General features: G+C 45.8%; 1 protein-coding gene across 1 annotated transcript in view; it reads left to right on the top strand.

Annotated features, from left to right (window-relative positions):
- Positions 1 to 20,726, top strand: part of CFAP221 (cilia and flagella associated protein 221) — an 84,014-nt gene that overhangs the window by 39,807 nt on the left and 23,481 nt on the right. The window contains exons 8-16 of the mRNA XM_081242407.1: positions 3,372 to 3,531; positions 5,758 to 5,878; positions 5,962 to 6,073; positions 6,236 to 6,344; positions 9,374 to 9,461; positions 11,214 to 11,303; positions 14,345 to 14,443; positions 17,993 to 18,098; positions 19,250 to 19,383. Of these exons, the coding sequence (XP_081098533.1) occupies positions 3,372 to 3,531; positions 5,758 to 5,878; positions 5,962 to 6,073; positions 6,236 to 6,344; positions 9,374 to 9,461; positions 11,214 to 11,303; positions 14,345 to 14,443; positions 17,993 to 18,098; positions 19,250 to 19,383 (1,019 nt within the window). The remainder of the gene's footprint in view (positions 1 to 3,371; positions 3,532 to 5,757; positions 5,879 to 5,961; positions 6,074 to 6,235; positions 6,345 to 9,373; positions 9,462 to 11,213; positions 11,304 to 14,344; positions 14,444 to 17,992; positions 18,099 to 19,249; positions 19,384 to 20,726) is intronic.

Genomic DNA, 20,726 nt, shown 5'->3' with positions numbered 1-20,726 from the left:
GTTATATGAGATCCTTGTATATCTGGGGTATTAATGCCTTACTGGATATGTAGTTTGCAAATATTTCCTTCCATTCCATAGGTTGCCTTTTCATTTTGTTGATGGTCTCCTTTACTGTGCAGAAGCTTTTGAATTTGATGTAGTCTCACTTGTTTATTTTTGCTTTCATTGCTTTTGCTTTTGGTATCAAATCCCCAAAATCATTGCCAAGACCAGTGTCAGGGAGCTTTTTTCTGTGTTTTGTTCTAGGAGTTTTATGGTCAGGTCTTACATTCAAGTCTTTAATCCACTTTGAAATCATGTTTTTTAATGTTTTAACTTTTTACTGATATATAGTTGATTTACAATGTTGTGTTAGGGTAGGGGGTACAGCAAAGTGATTCAGTTATACATTCATATATATATTCTTTTTTAGATTATTTTCCCTTATAGGTTATTACAAACTATTGAGTAGAGCTCCCTGTGCTATACAGTAGGTCCTTGTTGGTTGTCTGTTTTATATACAGTCGTGTGTACATGTCAATCCCAAACTCCTAAGTAATCCGCTTCCCACATTCACTTTTGTATGTGGTATAAGATAGTGGTTCAGTTTTGTTCTCTTACATGTGGCTGTTCAGTTTTCCCAACACTATTTATTGAAGAGACTGTCCTTTCCCCTGTGTATGTTCTGGGATCCTTTGTTGCCAATTAATTGACCACGTATGCATGGGTTTATTCCTGGGCTCTCTATTCTTTTCCATGAATCTATTTATCTATTTTTATGTCAATATCATTCTATTTTAATTACTGTAGCTTTGTGATAGGATTTGAAATCACAAAGCGTGGTGCTTTAGCTCTGTTCTATTCCAAGATTGTTTTAGCTACTCTGAGTCTTTTGTGATTCCATACAAATTTTAGGATTGTTTGTTCTATTTCTATGAAAAGTACCGTTAGAAGTCTGATAAGGTTGCATTGAATTTGTATATCTCTTTGGATAGCATGGACATTTTAACAATATTAATTCTTCCAATCCATGAACATGGAATATCTTTCCGTTTATTTGTGTCTTCTTCAGTTTCTTTCATCAATGTCTTACAGTTTTCAGTGTACAGGTCTTTCACTTCCTTGGTTAAATTTATGCCTCATCACAAGAAGAATTTTTTCTTTTCTTTTTATTGTATCTATTTGAGATAATAAACGTTAATTAAACCTATTGTGGTCATCGTTTCACAAATATGTAAATCAAACCATCATGCTGTGTACCTTAAACTTATACAGAAATGTATGTCAATTATTTCTCAATAAAACTGGAAAAAATTTATTCCTAGGTATTTTATTCTTTTTGTTGCTATTGTAAATGGGATTGTTTTGGGGGGGTTTGTTTTTAATTTTTATTTTATTTTTGGCTGTGTTGGGTCTTTGTTGCTGCACGTGGGCTTTCTCTAGTTGCGGCGAGCGGGAGCTACTCTTCATTGCGGTGTGCGGGCTTCTCATTGCGGTGACTTCTCTTGTTGCGGAGCACGGGCTCAAGGGCTAGCGGGCTTCAGCAGTTGTGGCTCGTGGGCTCCAGAGCGCAGGCTCAGTAGTTGTGGCTCACGGGCCCAGCTGCTCTGCGACATGTGGGATCCTCCTGGACCAGGGATCAAACCCGTGTTCCCCGCATTGGCAGGTGGATTCTTAACCACTGTGCCACCAGCGAAGTCCCCAGTGGGATTGTTTTCTTAATTTCACTTTCTGATGGTTTGTTGTTGGTGTATAGAAACACAACTGATTTTTCTATGTTGATTTGTATCCTGCAACTTTACTGACTTTTTAACGGAGTCTTTAGGGTTTTCTGTAGTTTTCTGAAGCACCGTGCCTGGGATCTGGGAAGATAAAAGAGCTCTGGGGCCTGGTGTCTGCCTTAGGGGCTTGCAGTCTAGTTGGGAGACTGGTAAACATATCAGGGTGACAGCTGGGGTGGCATCCGAGGATTGCAGGGTGATGGAGTGTCGGGGGTGGAGGCTCCTGGGGGTGGAGCGTCAGGAGGAGTTTGGAGGAGTTTGCTGTAACACGTAGGCTGATGCAGGCTTTGAAGTTTTATTTATGGAGCTGGGAACACCTGTAATGAGCAGGCACTTGCTTTTTTGAGACTTAGTAGGGGAGGCAGACAGCAGAGAGATGGTTTCAGGGGTGGGAATCAGCAGCTGAAAGAAGACTTGGAGGGGAAGGGCTTTCCAGGCGGGGGAACGGCGATGCCAAGGCCCTGGGGTGCAGGAGCCCGTGTCTGGGGGTTGGAGCAGAAGCCGTTCTCCTCCTCACCTCAGCCTGATGTCCCCGTCGCTCAGACAGCCCCTTGTGCTTCACTTGCCTCCCCAAGGCCTGCTCTGTATTCATGCCATGACTTGAGAGTTTATCTTCACTTGCTTATTTCTTTTTGTTTTCTATCCCGACTAGCATGTAAACTTTGGGAACTCTGGGACTTTTCTTTGTTTATTGCTGTATCTCAAATGCCTGAAAGAGTGCCTGGCACCCAGCAGTGCTCAGTGAATGCTTGGATGGCTGAATGAAAGGGCTGTGCGGTTGGCACAGAGAGCAAGGCAGAGGGTGGACCAAGATTCAGAGGCCATGAATGGGAAGGAGGGGATGCCAGGCATTTATGAGGGGGTGTACAAGGCCTCTGCAGAGGCCATAGAAAGACCCGATGCACCGGGACAGAGGGAACCACCTAGAAAGCAAACCAGAGAGCCTTCAGTGGAAGTCAGAAACATTAGCCCCTCTCACCCTTAGGGCATTGACCCTCCCTCCGTCCCTGCCTTTTATTTTCCTTTCCATGTTTTTTGAACACTTACTGGGTTCCAAGCCCTGCTGGCACCACAGATACAAAGGAGAAATAAACATCGTGTGATATCTGACTTTGGAGAGAACAGTCATCCATCCTGAAGGTTTGAAAGGAGAGAATCAAATTAAAACACAAAAGTATAGGGAACTGAATAATTTGGACACAAACTTTTATGTGTGTTCCTTGCTTTTCCTTGTGGCTTACGGCATGAACATTGACATGTGGGAATTAGCTTAAAGATTATGGTTCTGGGAGTTCACTTCTGAGTCAGTAACGCTGACTGATAGGTATATGTTTATATAACTGACACAATCGAGTTATTATTATAAAGAATTAAGGTAGTAGTTGGATAAATAAGGTCAATGTAAGCATGCAGCAGTTGATTCACATGTATTTAATGAAAAGACTATATAAAGATAATAGAAATGCTGGTGCTTCTCACGGGAAGAATGTATTTGTGTGTGTGTGTATGGTGTGTGTGGTGTGTGTGGTGTGTGTGTGTGTGAGCCTCTTTGCTGGGACTTGGCAGGAAGAGAACGCATCACGTTTTTTCTCATGTCTTTCCTCCCAGGAATAATACCAGCGAACGGGAAGATGCATGTGACAGTGAGGTTTACCCCCTTTCAGTGTGGGATCGCACAGATGACAGTGCAGCTGTGGATTTCACAGTTCAACTCTCAGCCGTACGAGTGTGTCTTCACCGGCACGTGCTACCCCAACGTGGCTTTAAAGTACGGCCGCCTGGGGGAGCTTCTGTGTATTCTTCAAACTTTTTCATAACCCCAGGTCTTCTTCCTTCCATTCTGTGTTCCTTTCTTGTAGCAGAATGCCATCAAAAGCGTACTTACTATGCCTGAAACGAATATACTGTTTTCTGTCAATTCTATGTCAGTTTCAAAAACTTATTTAAACGATGAACCTTCATAAAATACACTTAAGATACAACAGCAATGCGGAGGATATCTCTGCACTTGTAGCCATAGTTGCTTCTGGCAATAGGGGAAGAGATGACTGAGGAAAGGAAAATTTCACAGTATAAACCCCAACCTTGGAAAACCCTGACAAATATTTTGAAAACGATAAAGAAAAAGTTTGATTTTCTCCTCTCCCGTTCATGCACAGGTACACATCACACAGGAACATCATTAGGCACATTAAATAAAGTGGAGTAACAACCTAGTATCAAAGAAAGAACTAACGCCATGGTTTATTATATATTTATGTTATTATTTTTTTTCTAAAAAGCCAAAGCAGCTAAAGTCTAGACTATTAGCAGCTAGACTATTAGCAGCTATTTAGCACGTAAAGTCTAGCTAAAGTATAGACTATTCGTGTGGCCCGCTGAGCCCAAATCTTGCAAGTTCCCACAGTAGAACTAACATGAGTCAGCCGATGAAGAAGTGGCGTTGGATGTAACTGAAAAGCAGTGCTCATTCTCCTGGTGTCAGTTAGTGGCCGAGCGGAGCGCCACTGGCCAGCTCACGTCACGTGCTGCGACACCCAAACTGCCTCCTCAACGGCATCGCCTGAGTGGGACGTTGACTTGCCCCTCTTTGACCTTGACTTCGACAGGCGTGTTCGTACATACGATGGCGCATTGCGCGGCCCAGGCTCCGTACGAGAGCGGGAGCAGACCTTTTCTAACTGATGTTTTGGTTTCCCAACTGGAGTTTGATGTCTTGTTTAGAGCACTCTTGATGTTTTCCAGGACTGTGTCTCCCCAGGCTGCAGGTGGGGCTAGAACAGACATTCCACCAGGAAGGAGAAAAGTGACCCAGCTGCAGTGTGTTCTGAAAGTGTCATAGGTTGCTTTTTTGTTTCAGAGTTGGGTGCGTGATGGATGCACTCACGTATGTCCTGACTTTGGCACTGCCAATTCCACGTAACTCTTTGGTTTCTCGTTTTCTCATTTGCATCCTTAACACTAGCAATTAGACTTCCTAAGGAGACTGGGTTTTTTGCTGTTGCTGTTAATTTTCATTGGAGTATGGTTGCTTTAGGAGACTGGTTTTTAACACCCTCAGAAATTTGGGGTTGTTTCCCAGATATCTACGGCAGAGGTGGTATCAGAGCTCTGTTGAGATGCAGATGCCAGGCCACAGCTCACTCGTCCCCACACCTCACAGCGCGTCAGTCAGTGTGGACAGGTTCTCCCGTGCCGTGACCTTTCAGGACTCTCACACAGGCCACGTTAAGTTTGGGATCGCAGGCCTGTGGCCCGTGTTGTGCAGTGGGGCCGGGTCAGTAGGCTCTAGGCCAATGCACCTGGCATGTCAGAATGCATGAATGGTCGCAATCTCTCATCTTACCTCTGTAATGTCACGGACACGTGTCATCCCCCCAAACACGTGTTCACACGTTCTTGCTTAAGAAAATGCTTTCATGGGTAGCATTTATAAACATACGTGGTTCTACTACATCTCATGATAAATAAGCAGCTTCTGCAGACCTGGAAGCAGCCCTGTCTATACCTGCCTATGTTTAAAGCAGTTTTCATTCACAGAAAAGGTCTCAAACATTAACCTGAGTCACTTTTTTTTAAAAAGATCTTGCTACGAACAGTGGGGAAAATTATTCTTTTACTAGGAACATAGATCAATGTAAGAGTTTTTAAATGTGGTAAGTAAATTTAGCTGTGGAAATCCAACAGCCCAGAAATGAATTATGCTGGACGCTGAGAGCATTTTTCAGCATGTCCTGTTTTCCAATTGTTACGGTCTTTGAGAACATAAGGAAAACAGCCATCGAACAGCTGTTTGTATATGATTACGCTCTGTTATCCTGACCTTGCATTTATTTTAGTAAACCACTGTTTTAGCACTCAGTTTGATTTTTAGTTTAGATATAGTATTGATATTTAATGGACTGTAAGTCATGGTATTATTGGAAAGAACTAAAATTAGGAGCCTTGCGTTGTTGCATTACATACTAATTTAATCATCTGTTCTCAACTCTAGGTTAGAAGAATTTGAAAGATTAAATACTCTTTCTAGGAAAGTAGTTGTTCCTCCAGAAAAGGCAAGGACACATGTACATTTTCACCGATTGACAGCAAAGGCAAAACCTCCCAAGATTAAGGTAAAGTGGGTGTTACGTGAACCACGAAGGAAGGAATGACGCAGAAGGGAAATAATGACTTTTCCCTCCTGGTTTGGTCTCAGGAAATCGAATATCAGAACTTGAGATTTCCGGTAGATTTATCGAATCCATTTGCTGTGGCAACTGTTCTAAACCAAGAACCAGGAAAACTGAAGATTAAAGAATTAAGAGAAGGTAAGCAGTTGGTCCTCTGTAAATCAGCCCCTGGGCAGAATCCGAAGCAGCAGCCAAACTCCGTTAGATCGCTGTTTTGTTTTGCCATTAGAAATGTGTTTTTCTCTCAGCCAATGATTCGGATTTGATTACTGGTATAATCGTGTTTGCTCCCTCCCTCAGTTTTGGACCAAGGCACTGAGGTTTCACCAACAAGACAGATGAAGGAAGCTCTCTTCGAACAGAAAGTCAAACAGGACACTTATGAAGAGCTCAGAAATCACCTTAAGTGGTAAATATTGTGCAATTATTTGCATCAAGTGTTGGTGTTCTTGGTAATGGCTTTTTATCCATGAGACACAATGAAATGTAATACCTTTTTATGCCCTTTGAAAATTTTGATTATTCTCTCCCCTTTAATGGACCTTCTGTTTCAGAGTGAAGTTTCTATTGGGAATAAACTAACGTGACCATGCTGTTTCCTAAGCATGACCAGTGGCAAAGCCAGAGTGTACCCCCCTTGCTCAGGACCGAGCTGGGTGACAGGCACCCCGGGTCTTGCCCCATCACCTCTCACCCCACCCCGAGCCCCCTGTGTCCTGGGCTGTGTGCCCCAGAGGCCATCCGGGGATCCTGGCAGTGCAGGCAGGGCTCGGGGAGGCTCCCGGTGGAGGTTTTCAAACTCAGATGCGGGGCTTCTTCTTTGTGCTTCTGCAAACAAAATGGAACCCTTTTTACAAATTTTTACCAGATCACACCAGGTATATCTACATGTACAGATTCACCTGAAGTAACTTTAGAAACTTAAACTGAGTTCAAAAAGAGACTCCTGGAGGCACTTCCCTGGCCGTCCAGTGGTTAAGACTCTGCGCTTCCACTGCAGAGGGTACGGGTCCGATCCCTGGTCTGGGAACTGAGAGCCCACATGCCTCCCAGACAGGCCACGCACCCTGAGCTCTGGGCCGGCCCAGGTGTCCCCACCCTGCCACCCCCTCAGGAGAAACAGCCCCTCTGTGAATTCACAGAATCCTGTGTGAGCCTGTACTCGGGGTCTGGCCTCAGTTGAATAGGGCATACGCCGGGTTACCCAGGACCATTTAAAAAAAAATACTCTTTCCCTGTTGTAAAAAAAGTGGACACGTCGTCATTGTAGAAACTTGAAGATTTTTTTTTGAGTGTACAAGAGAAAAAAAAATCACTGTTAGTACAGTGACCACTGTTAACCCTCGTGTTTTCTCTTCCACCTATGCTTCTTTGTAACAGACTCGAAATCACATCCTAAATTTTGTTTTTTGTTTATTTATTTATCTATTTATCTATCTATTTATTTATTTATTTTGGGCTGTGTTGGGTCTTCATTGCGGTGCGTGGGCTTCTCATTGCGGTGGCTTCTCTTGTTGCAGAGCATGGGCTCCAGGTGCGCGGGCTCAGTAGTTGTGGCACACGGGCTCTAGAGCGCAGGCTCAGCAGTTGTGGCGCCCGGGCTTAGTTGCTCTGCGGCATGTGGGATCTTCCCAGACCAGGGCTCGAACCCGTGTCCCCTGCATTGGCAGGCGATTCTTAACCACTGCACCACCAGGGAAGTCCCTAAATTCACTTTTGATCATGTGTTGTTCACTTAATACTTTCTCCCTAGCTTTTTGTTAAAATATTTTAACCCTGCCAGTAAGAGGCACACACACTGATGTAGGGTCAGTGGTTAACACCACGTGCATGCACACGTGCACAAATGTTCACATGCAGACACACCTTTTATCCCCCTGAGCCCTTTGAAAGCAAGTTGCAGGTAAAGGGGCCATGAACCCTCGTCCCTAAAGGCTTTAGCACGTAGCTCCTAAAAGCAGGGACATTCTCCAACATCACCATAATCACTTCCGAGAGGTTTACCATTGATGAAGCACCAAATAATCAGCCTATATGCAGATTTACCTTGTTGTCCCAGTAATGACTCTTATACCAAGGGGTTTTGGGTTTTGGAGTGGGGAATCCAAGGTCCAATCAAAGATCATACAATTTGTGTGTAGTTTTCATTTCTCTTTAGTTTCCTTTAATCTAAGACAGTTATCCAGAACTTTAAAAACCACAGCTACTGTATCCTTGTTTTGTTCTTTTTTTTTTTGGCCGCGCCATGCAGCTTTCGGGATCTTAGTTCCCCGAACAGGGATCGAACCCACGCCCTCGGCGGTGAAAGCCGAGAATCCTAACCACTGGACTGCCGGGGAACTCTGCTACTATATACTTTGAACACGTATCAGACTCCATGATGGGTACATTACATACCAGAGGTGTTTTAAGTGTGATAAAATTCACATCACATAAAATGAACCATTTTAACCATTTTAAAGTGTACAAGCCAGAAGTTCTTAGCACGTTCACGGTGTTGTGGGACCATCACCACTTATTTCCAGAACATTTGCGTCCCTCCAGAAAGGAAGCCCATCGTAAGCATGAAACAGTCACGCCCTGTCCTCTTTCCCCAGCCCCTGGCGACCACTAATCCGCTTTCTGTCTCTGTGGCATTGCCCCTTATTTCATATGAATGCAGTCGTAGAACACGTGGCCTTTAGTAACTGTTTTCTTTCACCGTTTGTGTTTTCAAGCTTCATCCACGTCACAGCACCTGTCAGTACTTCATTCATTTTTATGGCTGAATAAGATTCTATTTTATGGACATACTACATTGTGTTTATTCATTCATCAGTTGATGGACACTTGGGTGGTCTCCACCTCTTGGCTATTTTAAATAATGCTGCTACGAACATTTATATACAGGTTTTTGTGTGAACTTATCTCTTCAGGACTCTTGGGTGTATGCGTAGGAGAGGAATCGCTGGGTCGTACGGTCATTGTATGTTTACCTTTTTGAGAACGGCCAAGCTGTGCTCTGCGTGGCTGCAGCATTTTACATTCCCGTCCGCAACATACGAAGCTTCCAGTTCCTCCACCTCCTTGGCAGTTCCTGCTGTTTCCCTTTGTTATGATTGTCGTCACCATCATCACCATGGATCGTCACAGCCACCCAAGGGGGTGTGCAGTGGTGGTCCATCTCTGTGGTTTTGATTTGCATTTCCCTAATAACAACTGAGGTTGAGGACCCAGGTTTCTCTATTATTCATAAATATTTTCGTGTGTGTCACTGGAAGATGAGCTTCGTCTTGTGGAACACATCATTCACCCTAGTTGTGTTGCTGTGGTCTCTGCAGCTTCTCTACCCCACGGTGTGTCCTTCCTCTTCAGCTGTGCAGTGTGGCTAAGACACTCCGTCCTGAAGTCGACTATGGTATTCTGATGGGTTCTGGAAGCTGGTTTTTTTCTCCCCAGGCAGGTACACCTCGGTAAAGATCACATGTCCTTTAAATTTAAAAAAGACCTTACTGAGGAGCGGCAGAGAATAAACAACAAATACAAGGTCAGAATCACTGCTAATTCGATGTCATTTATTTCACTAAATATTGTGAATTCCTGCTGTATGCAAGATGTCATATAAAGAGAGAAAACCTTACAATTAAGTCGGGAGGGGAGGCTGATAACCAGCCCACGGTTAACTGTAAATCGAGGCTGCCTGTAACTGTCACCGAGACCTCTGCTAAGCAGTGTGGGGCTTCAGGGTCCAGCTAGCAGAGGACTCATCCAGCTGGAAAGCCTCCTAGAAGACACGGTGTACGTTTGAAAATTAGTAAAGAGGAGAAAGGCGTCCAGCTTAGAGGCAGGGAATGGCTCCAGTTCGGGCTGGAATGCTGGGCATGAGCTGCAGAGCACGAAGGTAAGAGAGACCCAGAGACGGTGACCAGGAGCGAAGCCAGAGCCAGGTCCAGACCAAAGCTGGAGGCCGAGCCCTGTGGCAGGAAACCGAGCAAAAGCGACAGGGAGGGAGGGTGCAGAACAAGTGGGCGTGGGAACCGCAGGGCCCAGACCCTCGGGAGCGGCGGCTTCTTGCTCAAGGGAGACGGCCAGTGATGCTAAATTCTGAGATGTTCATCGTAAATGAGTAGAGTCTAAATAAAGGTACAAGAAGTTTCCCTCTTTCGTCTAACAACGCATCTGCCAATCCCTTCTTTAAATTCCCTCTATTTTATTTGACTTTTAGTCGTCATGGAGGTCTGGGTCTCTCCCCACGGAATCTGTATTTTGAACCTAAGGTCTCCAGTCTCAAACTCAACCTCCTGCTGCGTGCAAATCAGACTGGACAGCTCACCACCCTGGTGACAATCATAGGCATTTGTTATTTCTTGTTTTCTTTGATTGCAGTAGAGTTGATTTACAATATTGTGTTAGTTTCAGGTATACAGCTCAGTGATTCAGTTACACACACACACACACACACATCTCTTCTTTTTCAGATTCTTTTCCCTTAGAGGTTATTACAAAATATTGAGTAGAGTTCCCTGTGCTCTCCAGTAGATCCTCTCATTTTCGAGTAGGGTGTTAATGTTTTGGTCGGATTTCTTCCAATTTAGTCTATAAAAATGTTTGTGAACAGCATACCTGAAAGCCAAGCTAGTTTTAGAAGTTACCTAACACAAAAATAATAAAAACCACAGAGAGGCAAAAGCTAACACATGTTTGCAGGCGCACGGCCCTGTTGCCGTGGAGGCAGGTGTGGGGAGACACGGAGCCAAGCCCGGCGGCCTTCCTGGGAGCGACCCGGCAGTGCCAGTGGCTCCGGGGTAGGGAACATTGCTCGGGGGCCAGGGAGCAGGCGGCGGGGGACACCTATCCACGGAAGAGACAGACCCCCAACTTCCACCACCCAGGAAAGGGAAGGGATCACGTGCCTCTGTTAAAACCTGACACTTGGATAATCGTCTCTGAGGAGCTTAAAACTCCCCTGGGAGGTTAGATTTCTTTTAAATGAAATCTCTCTACTCCCATGTGACACAGTTTCCTAAGATCCATTCTGTGAGTTTTAAATGCCTCAGAAATAATTTCCAGAGACTATCCTCTAATTAGAAGAAGAAGGTATTAGGTTTGTGCTTCTGTAGAAACTTTCCATGTTTAAACAGTAAGTGTACTTAAAACGATCATTTTAACCACCACTCCCAGCAGAACTTCATGGGTGGATTGGACCAATGGCTTAATGGGTTTCTACCAGTTTCAAAGAGAAATGCAGTTGTGTGCCTCTGTATTCCACTTTAACATTTTTGATGATTGAAAACCCCAGCTAGATAGAGGAGATCCTGTTTTGGATGACGAATTCCAGCGACTCAAGACAGAAGTTCACCAGAAACGGGTTGTACGCGACCTGGAAGAAGTAAGTAACTTCCTTTATTTGGAATCTAATTATCAGCAGCTCTTTATATGCTTATTTTTTAAGCATATAAGCAATTTTATAGAAATCCTTTTACCAAGAGATTTGTAATCGTTTTTAATTTGCGTACCTTTCGGAGTGTTTTTTCTTACAACGTATCCACAAGTCAGGCATCCACTTGTCATTAATGTTTCCCTTGAAATTAACAGCCTTGTATATGGGCCCCTGCTTCCCACACCTCCGATTTCTCCTCTTGGTCTCCTTTGTTCTTTCCCTTTGCTGCCCATGCCCCTGTCCGCAGGTCCTCGGGGGGGGGTCCCTGGGTGCGTTCCTCGCCCCCTCCCCTCCCCTTGTAAGAAGACAGCCAGTCAGACGCCAGAGCTCTGGTCCCAGCTCCACCTCAGATTTGGGACCCGGGAAGAGCCCTCTGAGCCTTCGTGCCTCGGTGTCCTCAAATGTAAAGTGGGGACAGTAGTCCCCCCCACCAGAGTTTCCTCTGTCATGTGATCGTTTCTGGTTAAAACCCCAATTTTTAATTTTTTTACTTAAAGAAATTTTTTTGAGCATAGCTGATTTACGATGTTGTGTTAATTTCTGCTGTACAGAAGTGATTCACTTATACATATATATACATTCTTTTTCATATTCTTTTCCATTATGTTTTATCACAGGATATTGAATACAGTTCCCTGTGTTCTACAGTAGGACCTTGTTGTTTACCCCAATTTTTAATTTTAACAACGGAAAAATGCTTCCCAGTCTCCCCACCTCCACCATTCTCGGTTTTCTCTTCTGGGTCTGCACGCCGGCACTGTTTTTACCTCTCTTCTCCCCCCGCCCCGTCTCATCTGGCCACACAGTCCTGCTAGTCGCTGTTCCACGAGGCCATCCCCCGGTCCACCTCCACGGCTCACCCTCAGCTCATCCTGCAGGTGAATCGTTTGTGTTCCGCCCCTCCGCCCTCTCCTCCGTGGCCCACTGCCCGGGCCAACGCTGGACTGACTCACTTCCGATGACTTTGTCTTCACGTTGCTCCCCTGTTCAGTGACCTGCAGCGCCCAAGGCTCTGGCCGGCGTCACGACACCCCCAGACACCCTTTCCTTCCCAGTCTTTACTGATCCACACACGCTTGTGCCCCCGGTGCGCGGGCTCCACTGGGGACCACACGGTCTGGCCTCCTGCTTCTGCAGCATCCCAGCACCCGACGCAGGGTTCTGATTTCTGTGTGACTTTATTCTTCCTCTCTAGACTGTACATTTCTTTCTTTCTTTTTCTTGATTTAATAGTCACAGTTTTCTAAAAAGAAAACTCTTAACAAATGAGGGAAACAGAAGCTTTTGTAAACTCACAAATTGTTTTTTCAAAAAAATTGCAGTAAAAGTCATTCTAATTGGCGAACAAATAGAAGTACTGTATATATACAAGCAAGTACCAATTTTTTTTTTTTTTTTTTTTTTTTTTTTTTGTGGTACGTGGGCCTCTCACTGCTGTGGCCCCTCCCGTTGCGGAGCACAGGCTCCGGATGCGCAGGCTCAGCGGCCATGGCTCACGGGCCCAGCCGCTCTGCGGCATGTGGGATCTTCCCAGACCGGGGCACGAACCCGTGTCCCCTGCATCGGCAGGCGGACTCTCAACCACTGCGCCACCAGGGAAGCCCCTACAAACTCTTCTATTCAATATTGTGTTAGAGGTTCTGGATAGTACAGGATGATAAGAGAAAGATACAAGAAAAGTTATAAGTATTGGAGAGAAATAAAAAGATCATTGATTTTATATGATATAATTAACTGTGATTGTAGAAAACCTAAAAGCATCTATTGCCAGATTAATTAAATCTACCGAATTTGTAAGAGAATTTGGCAATTGCGTATAAAATACAAGAATATCTACTGTATTTTCATATACAAGAAATAAAACGTTAACATATAATTTAATAGACATGTAATTTATAATAGCAAGCAAGTACCTAGAAGCAAATCTAACAATTACAAAACTTTACATTAAAACAATAACAAAGATCTAAATAAATTGAAAGATATTTATAGACGTCTCATGGAAGAGAATAAGCATTGTAAAGACGTTACGTTTTTCCAAATTGATCTACAGATTAAATGCAATCCCAATCAATATCTCAGTAGGCTTTGTCATGGAATTTTATAACTCTTTAAGTACATATATATGTACATATACACAACATGAACATGAATATTATGTATATATACGCATATATATGAAAGAGCAAAGGCTCAAGAATTTTTTTAACTTAAAATGAATAAACCAGGGGAGAGGACTTTCTCTGAAGGAGACAAAGCTTTATGACCAAGTTAGGTCATTAAGGCAGTGTGGTATTATTGGCATACGGATAGGCAAAAGATAAATTAAACCAAATAGACAGAAACAGATCCACGTATGTATCAAGTCTTGATATATGATTGATGTGGCATTGTAAGTCACTTGAAAAATGAGATTAGATTGTACTTTTTTAAAAATACAAATTTATTTATTTATTTATTTTTGGCTGTGTTGGGTCTTTGTTGCTGTGCACGGGCTTTCTTTAGTTGCAGCGAGGGGGCTACTCTTCGTTGCGGTGTGCGGGCTTCTCACTATGGTGGCTTCTCTTGTTGTGGACCACGGGCTCTAGGCACGTGGGCTTCAGTAGTTGTGGCTCATGAGCTCTAGAGCGCAGGCTCAGTAGTGATGGCGTACAGGACTTAGTTGCTCCGCAGCATGTGGGATCTTCCCAGACTGGGGATCGAACCTGTGTCCCCTGCACTGGCAGGTGGACTTATCCAGTGCGCCACCAGGGAAGTCCCTAGATTGTACATTTCTTGAAACCCAAATCCTGTCTTCCACTTTTGGTCCCTAACCCAAGAAGTATTCCCTATAATGCTAGGTACACCAAAAGTGCTTTAAAAGTGCTCATTACATGGAAGAACAAATAATAACTTGGTTTGGGATCCAACTCTGAAACATTTTTATTAAATGCTTTTATGCCAGGAATTAAAATTTAAATCTAACATGCGCCTATATTTTGTGTTCACAGAAAACCAGGGAATTTCATCCTAATTTTGATCCACTCGTAAATAACACTTGGGTCAACAGGTTCTGGGCGCAGAGACGGTTTCAGCAAGCAGCACGCAAGGTAAGTCTCAGCACCAGGTTGAAAATTTAGTTTCTTTAGTTATCAGCACAGGGAAGTTGAACAGTGAGGTTTTTTTTATAGCAGCTTTATTGAGATGCAATTCACATGCCTTAAAATTCACTCCTGTAAAGTGTACAGTTCAGTCGTTTTTACTGGAGTACAGCCATCACCGTACTATCTGATTTTAGGGTGTTTTTATCACTGCTTAAAGAAGCCTGGTCCCCAGCAGCAGTCGCTCTCCACCTCCCACCCCCTTCCCTGTTCACTTTCTGCCTCTGTGAATTTGCCTATTCTGGACGTTTCGTATACACGGAATCCTACAATACATGGCCTTTTGTAACTGGCTTCTCTCTCTTAACATGCTTTCAAGGTTCATCCACGCTGTAGCGTGTTTCAGTACCTCATTCCTTTTTCAGGATGAATAGTATTCACCCTTGAACGGAGATACCACACTCTTTATCTAGTCATCGGTTGAAACATTTGGGCTGTTCTCACCTTTTGGCTGTCCTGGTGAGGATAACGGCGCTACAAACATTTATGTGCAAGTTTGTGGACGTGTTTTCAGTTCTCTGGGGCGCGTACACCTAGGAGCAGAATGGCTGGGCCGTATGGAAGGATGCTGGTTAGTGATTTCTAGGGAGGACAGTGGGGTGCTCCTGTGCCCCTCAGCCTCTACAGTCCATAAAGGGTGTGAGGTGACCCCCTGGCCTGGCTCCGCCTCCCCTCCGCAGCTGCCCCGGTCCTCTGTGTGGTCCCAGAACACCACCTGAAACCCCATCCCATCTCCCTTCCCTCCACCCACACCTGTCCTTCAGCCAGCTCAGCCTGCCCCTCCTCCAACAAACAGCCTTGTAAGCACTAGCGCTTGGCCGTCTTGGGGTGCCTCTTGCGTCTTATGTTGCCTGTGGACCTCTCGTCCCAGCCACTGGAGCCTGGCTGCCTGGGGGGCAGACCCCCTCCCGCCCCCACCCCGGCAGGGAGACCGGCGGTGGAGACACGGACTCTGGAGACCGGCTTCTTGCCCCTCATTCTTTTTTTCTTTTTCTTTAATAAATTATTTCATTTTTATTTTAGATAATCATTTTACTCTTTTTTTCCACTAGTAAATGTGTTTGATGGATGGATGGATGGATTGATGTTTGGTCACGCCGTGCAGCGTGTGGGATCTTAGTTCCCCAACCAGGGATCAAACCTGTGCCCCCTGCAGTGGAAGCGCAGAGTCCTAACCACTGGGCCACCAGGGAAGTCTCTTGCCCTTCATTCTTGGTGCTACTTCTTTTTTTATGGTTTTTAAAAGTTTTTTATTCAAGTATAGCTGATTTGCAATGCTGTGTGAATTTCTGGTGTACAGCAAAGTGATTCAGTTATACATATATAATGCTTTTTAAAAATTCTGTTCCATGATGGTTTATCACAGGGTATTGGATATAGTTCCCTGTGCTCTACAGTAGGACCTTGTTGTTTATCCGTCCTGTATATACTAGTTGGCACCTGCTGACCCCAAACTCCTGATCCATCCCTCCCCCACACCCCCTCCCCTTTGGCCACCACAAGTCTGTTCTCTATGTCTATCAGTCTGTTTCTGTTTTGTAGGTAGGTTCCTTTGTGTCATATTTTAGATTCCACATATAAGTGATACCATGTGGTACTTGTCTTTCTCTGTCTGACTTACTTCACTTAGTATGAGAATCTCTAGGGCCATCCATGTTGCTGCAAGCGGCATTATTTCATTCTCTTTGATGGCTGAGTCATATTCCATTGTATATATGGACCACATCCTCTTTATCCATTCCTCTGTTGGTGGACATTTAAGTTGTTTCCATGCCTTGGCTATTGTGAATAGTGTTGCTGTGAACACAGGGATGCATGTGTGTCTTCAAATTAGAGTTTTGTCTGGATATATGCCGAGGAGTGGGAATGCTGGATCATACAGCAGCTCTATTTGTAGTCCTTTGAGGACCCTCCAGACTGTTCTCCATAGTGGCTGCACCAGTTTACGTTCCCATCGTGGTGCTACTTCTCATGAGTTTTCCAGTCTTGGACAAGTTCCATGACCTGTGTGCCTTTGTCTCCTCATCTGTCACTGAGGAGACCAGTAAGACCTATCTCAGGGCTGTCATGAAGGTCAGGTGAGTCAACACGTAGAAGACTCCAAGAGTTTACGTTACAGGTGATCTCTCAAGCAGTGCTTGCAGCCTAGGCTGATGTCTGTAAACCAGTGTCCCTGCTGGGGCTTTGTCTGGGTGGGCTCTGTGCGTGTGCAGGACAGAGGTGGCCACGAGACACTTGCTGCTCGTGGGCCAGCCCCGGGCACGCTGGAGCCAGCCCTCCTGGGTCAGCAGCTGTGTGTCTGGCTCTGTCTGAGTGGAGGCCCCGTCTTTCCCGCACACTCCCCAGCACATGCTGCCACTTAGATGTGCCAACACGTCCCCAGCCCGACGGCCCCTGCCATCCCCCTGGCCCAGTCACAGCCCCATCCTCTCTGTCTGGACCATCGTAGCCAGAAGAGGCCTCCCAGAGCTTGGACGTGATCGGACGTTGCCCCTGGGAAAACCTTCCAAAGGCCCCCCATTGCAATTGGAATAAAAGGCGCAATTTTCATCGAGGCGACAAGGCCATCCTGGGTGTCCCTCTGCCCTTTAAGCCTGTCTCCTTTGTTCCTGAATCAGGATCTTTGCACCTGCTGCTTCCTCTGCTCAGAACTCCTTCCAAGGCCAGCGTCTCCTCACTGTTCAAGTCTCAGATCAAACCTCACCTCCCAGAAAGGCCTTCCTTACGTCGTCCCCGCGGGAGTGGCCAGACCCCCTCCCAGCCCCTCAGTCATGCCCCCGTGTGTCTAGTCTTCTTCATTTTCTTCATGGTGTTTAGCCTGTGTGCTCGTGTGTCTCCTGCCGTCCCACTCCACACACACGCACGTAGAGGACGTCAGCTCTGTGCGGGCTGGACCCTTGTCCGCTCCCCACTGTGTCCGCAGTACCTGAACAGGACTGTTCACGGAGCAGCCACCTCATCGTACTGGATAAGTGGCAAGGCCGCGGGCGGATGGGAAGGAGCGGGAACCGTGAAAGGAGCGGCCCCAGCTCTGGGCGCAGGGAGCGCTCACCTCCAGCAGCGCCTGCTCTGGACGCAGAGCGTGGGGTGTGCAGCCAGCGCCGCCCAACCCACTGCCCGGTGTCTATGGAAATGTCCGCTTAGTTTGTCCTTCAGCTCTGAAAACAACATGGCAGCAGTGTCACGACTCAGATATACCGAGAAGAAAGACCGTAGAACTAGTCACTCTCTCCACTCCAGAAATATGAGAAAACTGGGGCTCGTAAATTGGGAGGGTCAAGGCCAGATGACAGCCGGGTCTCTGTTTGCGTTCAGGCAGGTCTGCACCGCCCAGACCTCGGTGCCCGTGGCCTTGTCCAGGGCACTGTGACCCTCCCTGGGAATTCCACGTAGATCGGTGGCCTCAGCCCCTGGCTGTGGTTGAGGAAATTGAGCTAAACTGAATGCCAAAGTGAGCACCGATGAGCACTGTGAAATCCTTCTTCTCTCTAATTCCAGGTCATGATTCATCACCGCTTGCAGAGCGTGCTGACTGCGATCCGTAACATGCACGGAGACGCCATCGTGAAAAGGTTCACTCACGGAAGACAGTCCACAGCGCAAGGTAGAGCCGGCTGCAAACAGCTGTGCTTCCATCAACACGTGTCCTGAGCAGCGGGCTTCTCTGTTAGGAAGTCAGCTGGGTACAAATGCATGGCTTCATCAATCACATGTCCTGGATTTTAAAAAGTTTTACTGAAGTCTGGTTGATTTACAGTGTTGCATTGATTTCTGCTGTGCATCACAGTGATTCAGTCAGTTATACACATATATTCACATTCTTTTCCATGATGGTTTATCCCAGGATATTGAATGTAGTTCCCTGTGCTCTACAGTAGGACCTTGTTGTGTATCCATCCTATAGATAAAAATTTGTATCTAGTAACCCCAAACTCCCACTCCATCCCTCCCTCACCCCCCACCCTTAGCAACCGCAAGTCTGTTCTCTATGTCTGTGAGTCTGTTTCTGTTTTGTAGATAAGTTCATTTGTGTCATATTTTAGATTCCACATATAAGTGATACCATATGGTATTTGTCTTTCTTTTTCTGACTGACTTCACTTAGTATGATAATCTCTAGGTCCATCCATGTTGCTACAAATTGCATTCTTTCATTCTTTTTTATGGCTGAGTCATATTCCATTGTATATATGTCCCACATCTTCTTTATCCATTCTTCTGTCGATGGACATTTAGGTTGCTTCCATGTCTTGGCTATTGTGAATATTGATGCTATGAACATAGGATATTTTATTACATTTTAATTATCCTTTTTCCTCCTATATTATTTTATCTCTGATGCTGACGTTTCTAATGAAGAAACTCTTTTAAAAAACATTGTAAAATTTACCTGTGAGTTACATACGGACACCTGTAAAATGTCTTTACATGCTTCTTTAATTTGATCTCTTTCTTTGCTGACAAGGGCAAAGAATATTCATCAGAGAGACTTTCACTACGAATTATAGTGTTTTGGAAGTAAGAATACAATGTTTTAAACATTGGAGACGGGGTTGAGGTAAAGAACAAAAGAGAAACTAAAAACGAGACGACACACAGACATACGCACACACACGCGTTCCTTCTGAAATGGCGTGTGCCGGGGACCCAGTAACTGGTGTGTGGCAAACGCACACATGCACACAACCAGAGACGGTGGTTTCGCACACATACCTTACGATTCTCCCAAAGCGCTGTTTTGTTTTTCACCCGCAGACGAGAATTCCTCCAGACACCTTGGGGCGCGGGTCAGTCAGGACGATTACGGCAGCTGCTTCTCTGTGTCACCCCAGCAAGTGCTACCCTTCGCCTTCCCGGCCTACAGCGCCCCCCAGGGCTCCAACGAGCTGGTGGGTGTGCAGGGCTGCGGTGGCCCAGGTGCCATCATGGTCGCAGGCAGGTGCCCAAGGGAGCTCCGCCCTGTCTCTGCCCCTCCGCCGCCTCCTGAGAGGCTCCCAAGGCAGACCTGCGTCCAGGTCATTGTGATGAACGGGAAACCGAGTGGCCCCCGCTGGCCCCTGCCTGGCCCCTGGGATGCCTGTGCTCAGGCCCTGCCCAGCCTGGAGGCCGCCGGGTGCGTGGGATCTGCGGGGGCCAGGGGTGGGTGGCCACAGCCTCGAACAGGCCAACCTCGGACTCACAGGTCCACCCCTGTCTCCCTCTTGGTGGCAAGACGTGTGACAGCCAAATGATGCATCGTCATAATTCACATCGGGGCTAGACCACGAGTCAGGCAGTTTCTTACGTGCTTCCATTCTACCAATTCATTTCACCTTCAACAGGTCCACGTGGTACGTTGATCCTCTTACAGCTGAGAAGGAGCCTGGGACACCAGGTCACAGAGACAGTCATGAAATGTTGCCGGAGTTCCCCAAGTTCGCGTAGTTAGCCATAAAAAGTGTGTTTTCATCGATAGTGAAAGGGCACAAGCACAACAGTGCTTTGGTTTCAAAGAATGAACTTGCCGTTCACATCCTGTACAATGTGCTGAGCCTGGCGGGTTAATCCACTCAAGCATTACAGGAGTGACTTTAGAGATTCCACGTGTTTTCCATTAGAAAATCAAATGACTTAAAAGATGAGAATATTTAGTTCCTAGGAAATGACAAATCTGAGATTTTCAAGCATTAAGAATTATCTGATACTCAACAATTAATGGGGGAAAGACCGACAGGGATGAAGAGAGGCTGTCCCTGTGCTGTGGAGCCCGTCTTTTTCTCTTTTTTTTTTTTTAATAATTCAAAGCTTATCATTTCATTTGGTACTTGAGTGAGTGCTGCAGGAACTTCTGTGCTGCTCAGCATTCCTGTCCATAAAGAATTTAGTAATTCATTCCATAAATACTGTATTTCACCTATTCTAAGATCGTGTTTTAAAAGATACAGCACCTTTGAGATTGGGAAATGTCTTATAATGGGTGGCACATTCACACTGCATCGTATCAGTCTAACGACGGTGTCTCAGCTCGGTGAGCCGTAGTATTCGCTGAGCGCCTGTCACAGGTGGGGCACCGTTGCAGGCTCTGGGTGATGCGGCAGATCCGCGTGCAGGACATTTGGGAGGGGGTGCTTCGGGATTAGCATCCGTGGAAGGGACGCAGCCGCGGTGGGCGGAGGAGAAGTCAGGCTGCATCCTTTGACAGAGGCCTCAGCTGCCATCCTGAGAATCACACCCTAAGAGACAAGGGGGGCGG

This window comes from Mesoplodon bidens, assembly GCF_964165515.1.
Source record: "Mesoplodon bidens genome assembly, chromosome: 8".
NCBI classification, from domain to species: domain Eukaryota; kingdom Metazoa; phylum Chordata; class Mammalia; order Artiodactyla; family Ziphiidae; genus Mesoplodon; species Mesoplodon bidens.
Note: the sequence above shows the minus strand (reverse complement) of the source record. Positions and strands in the feature narration are given on the sequence as shown.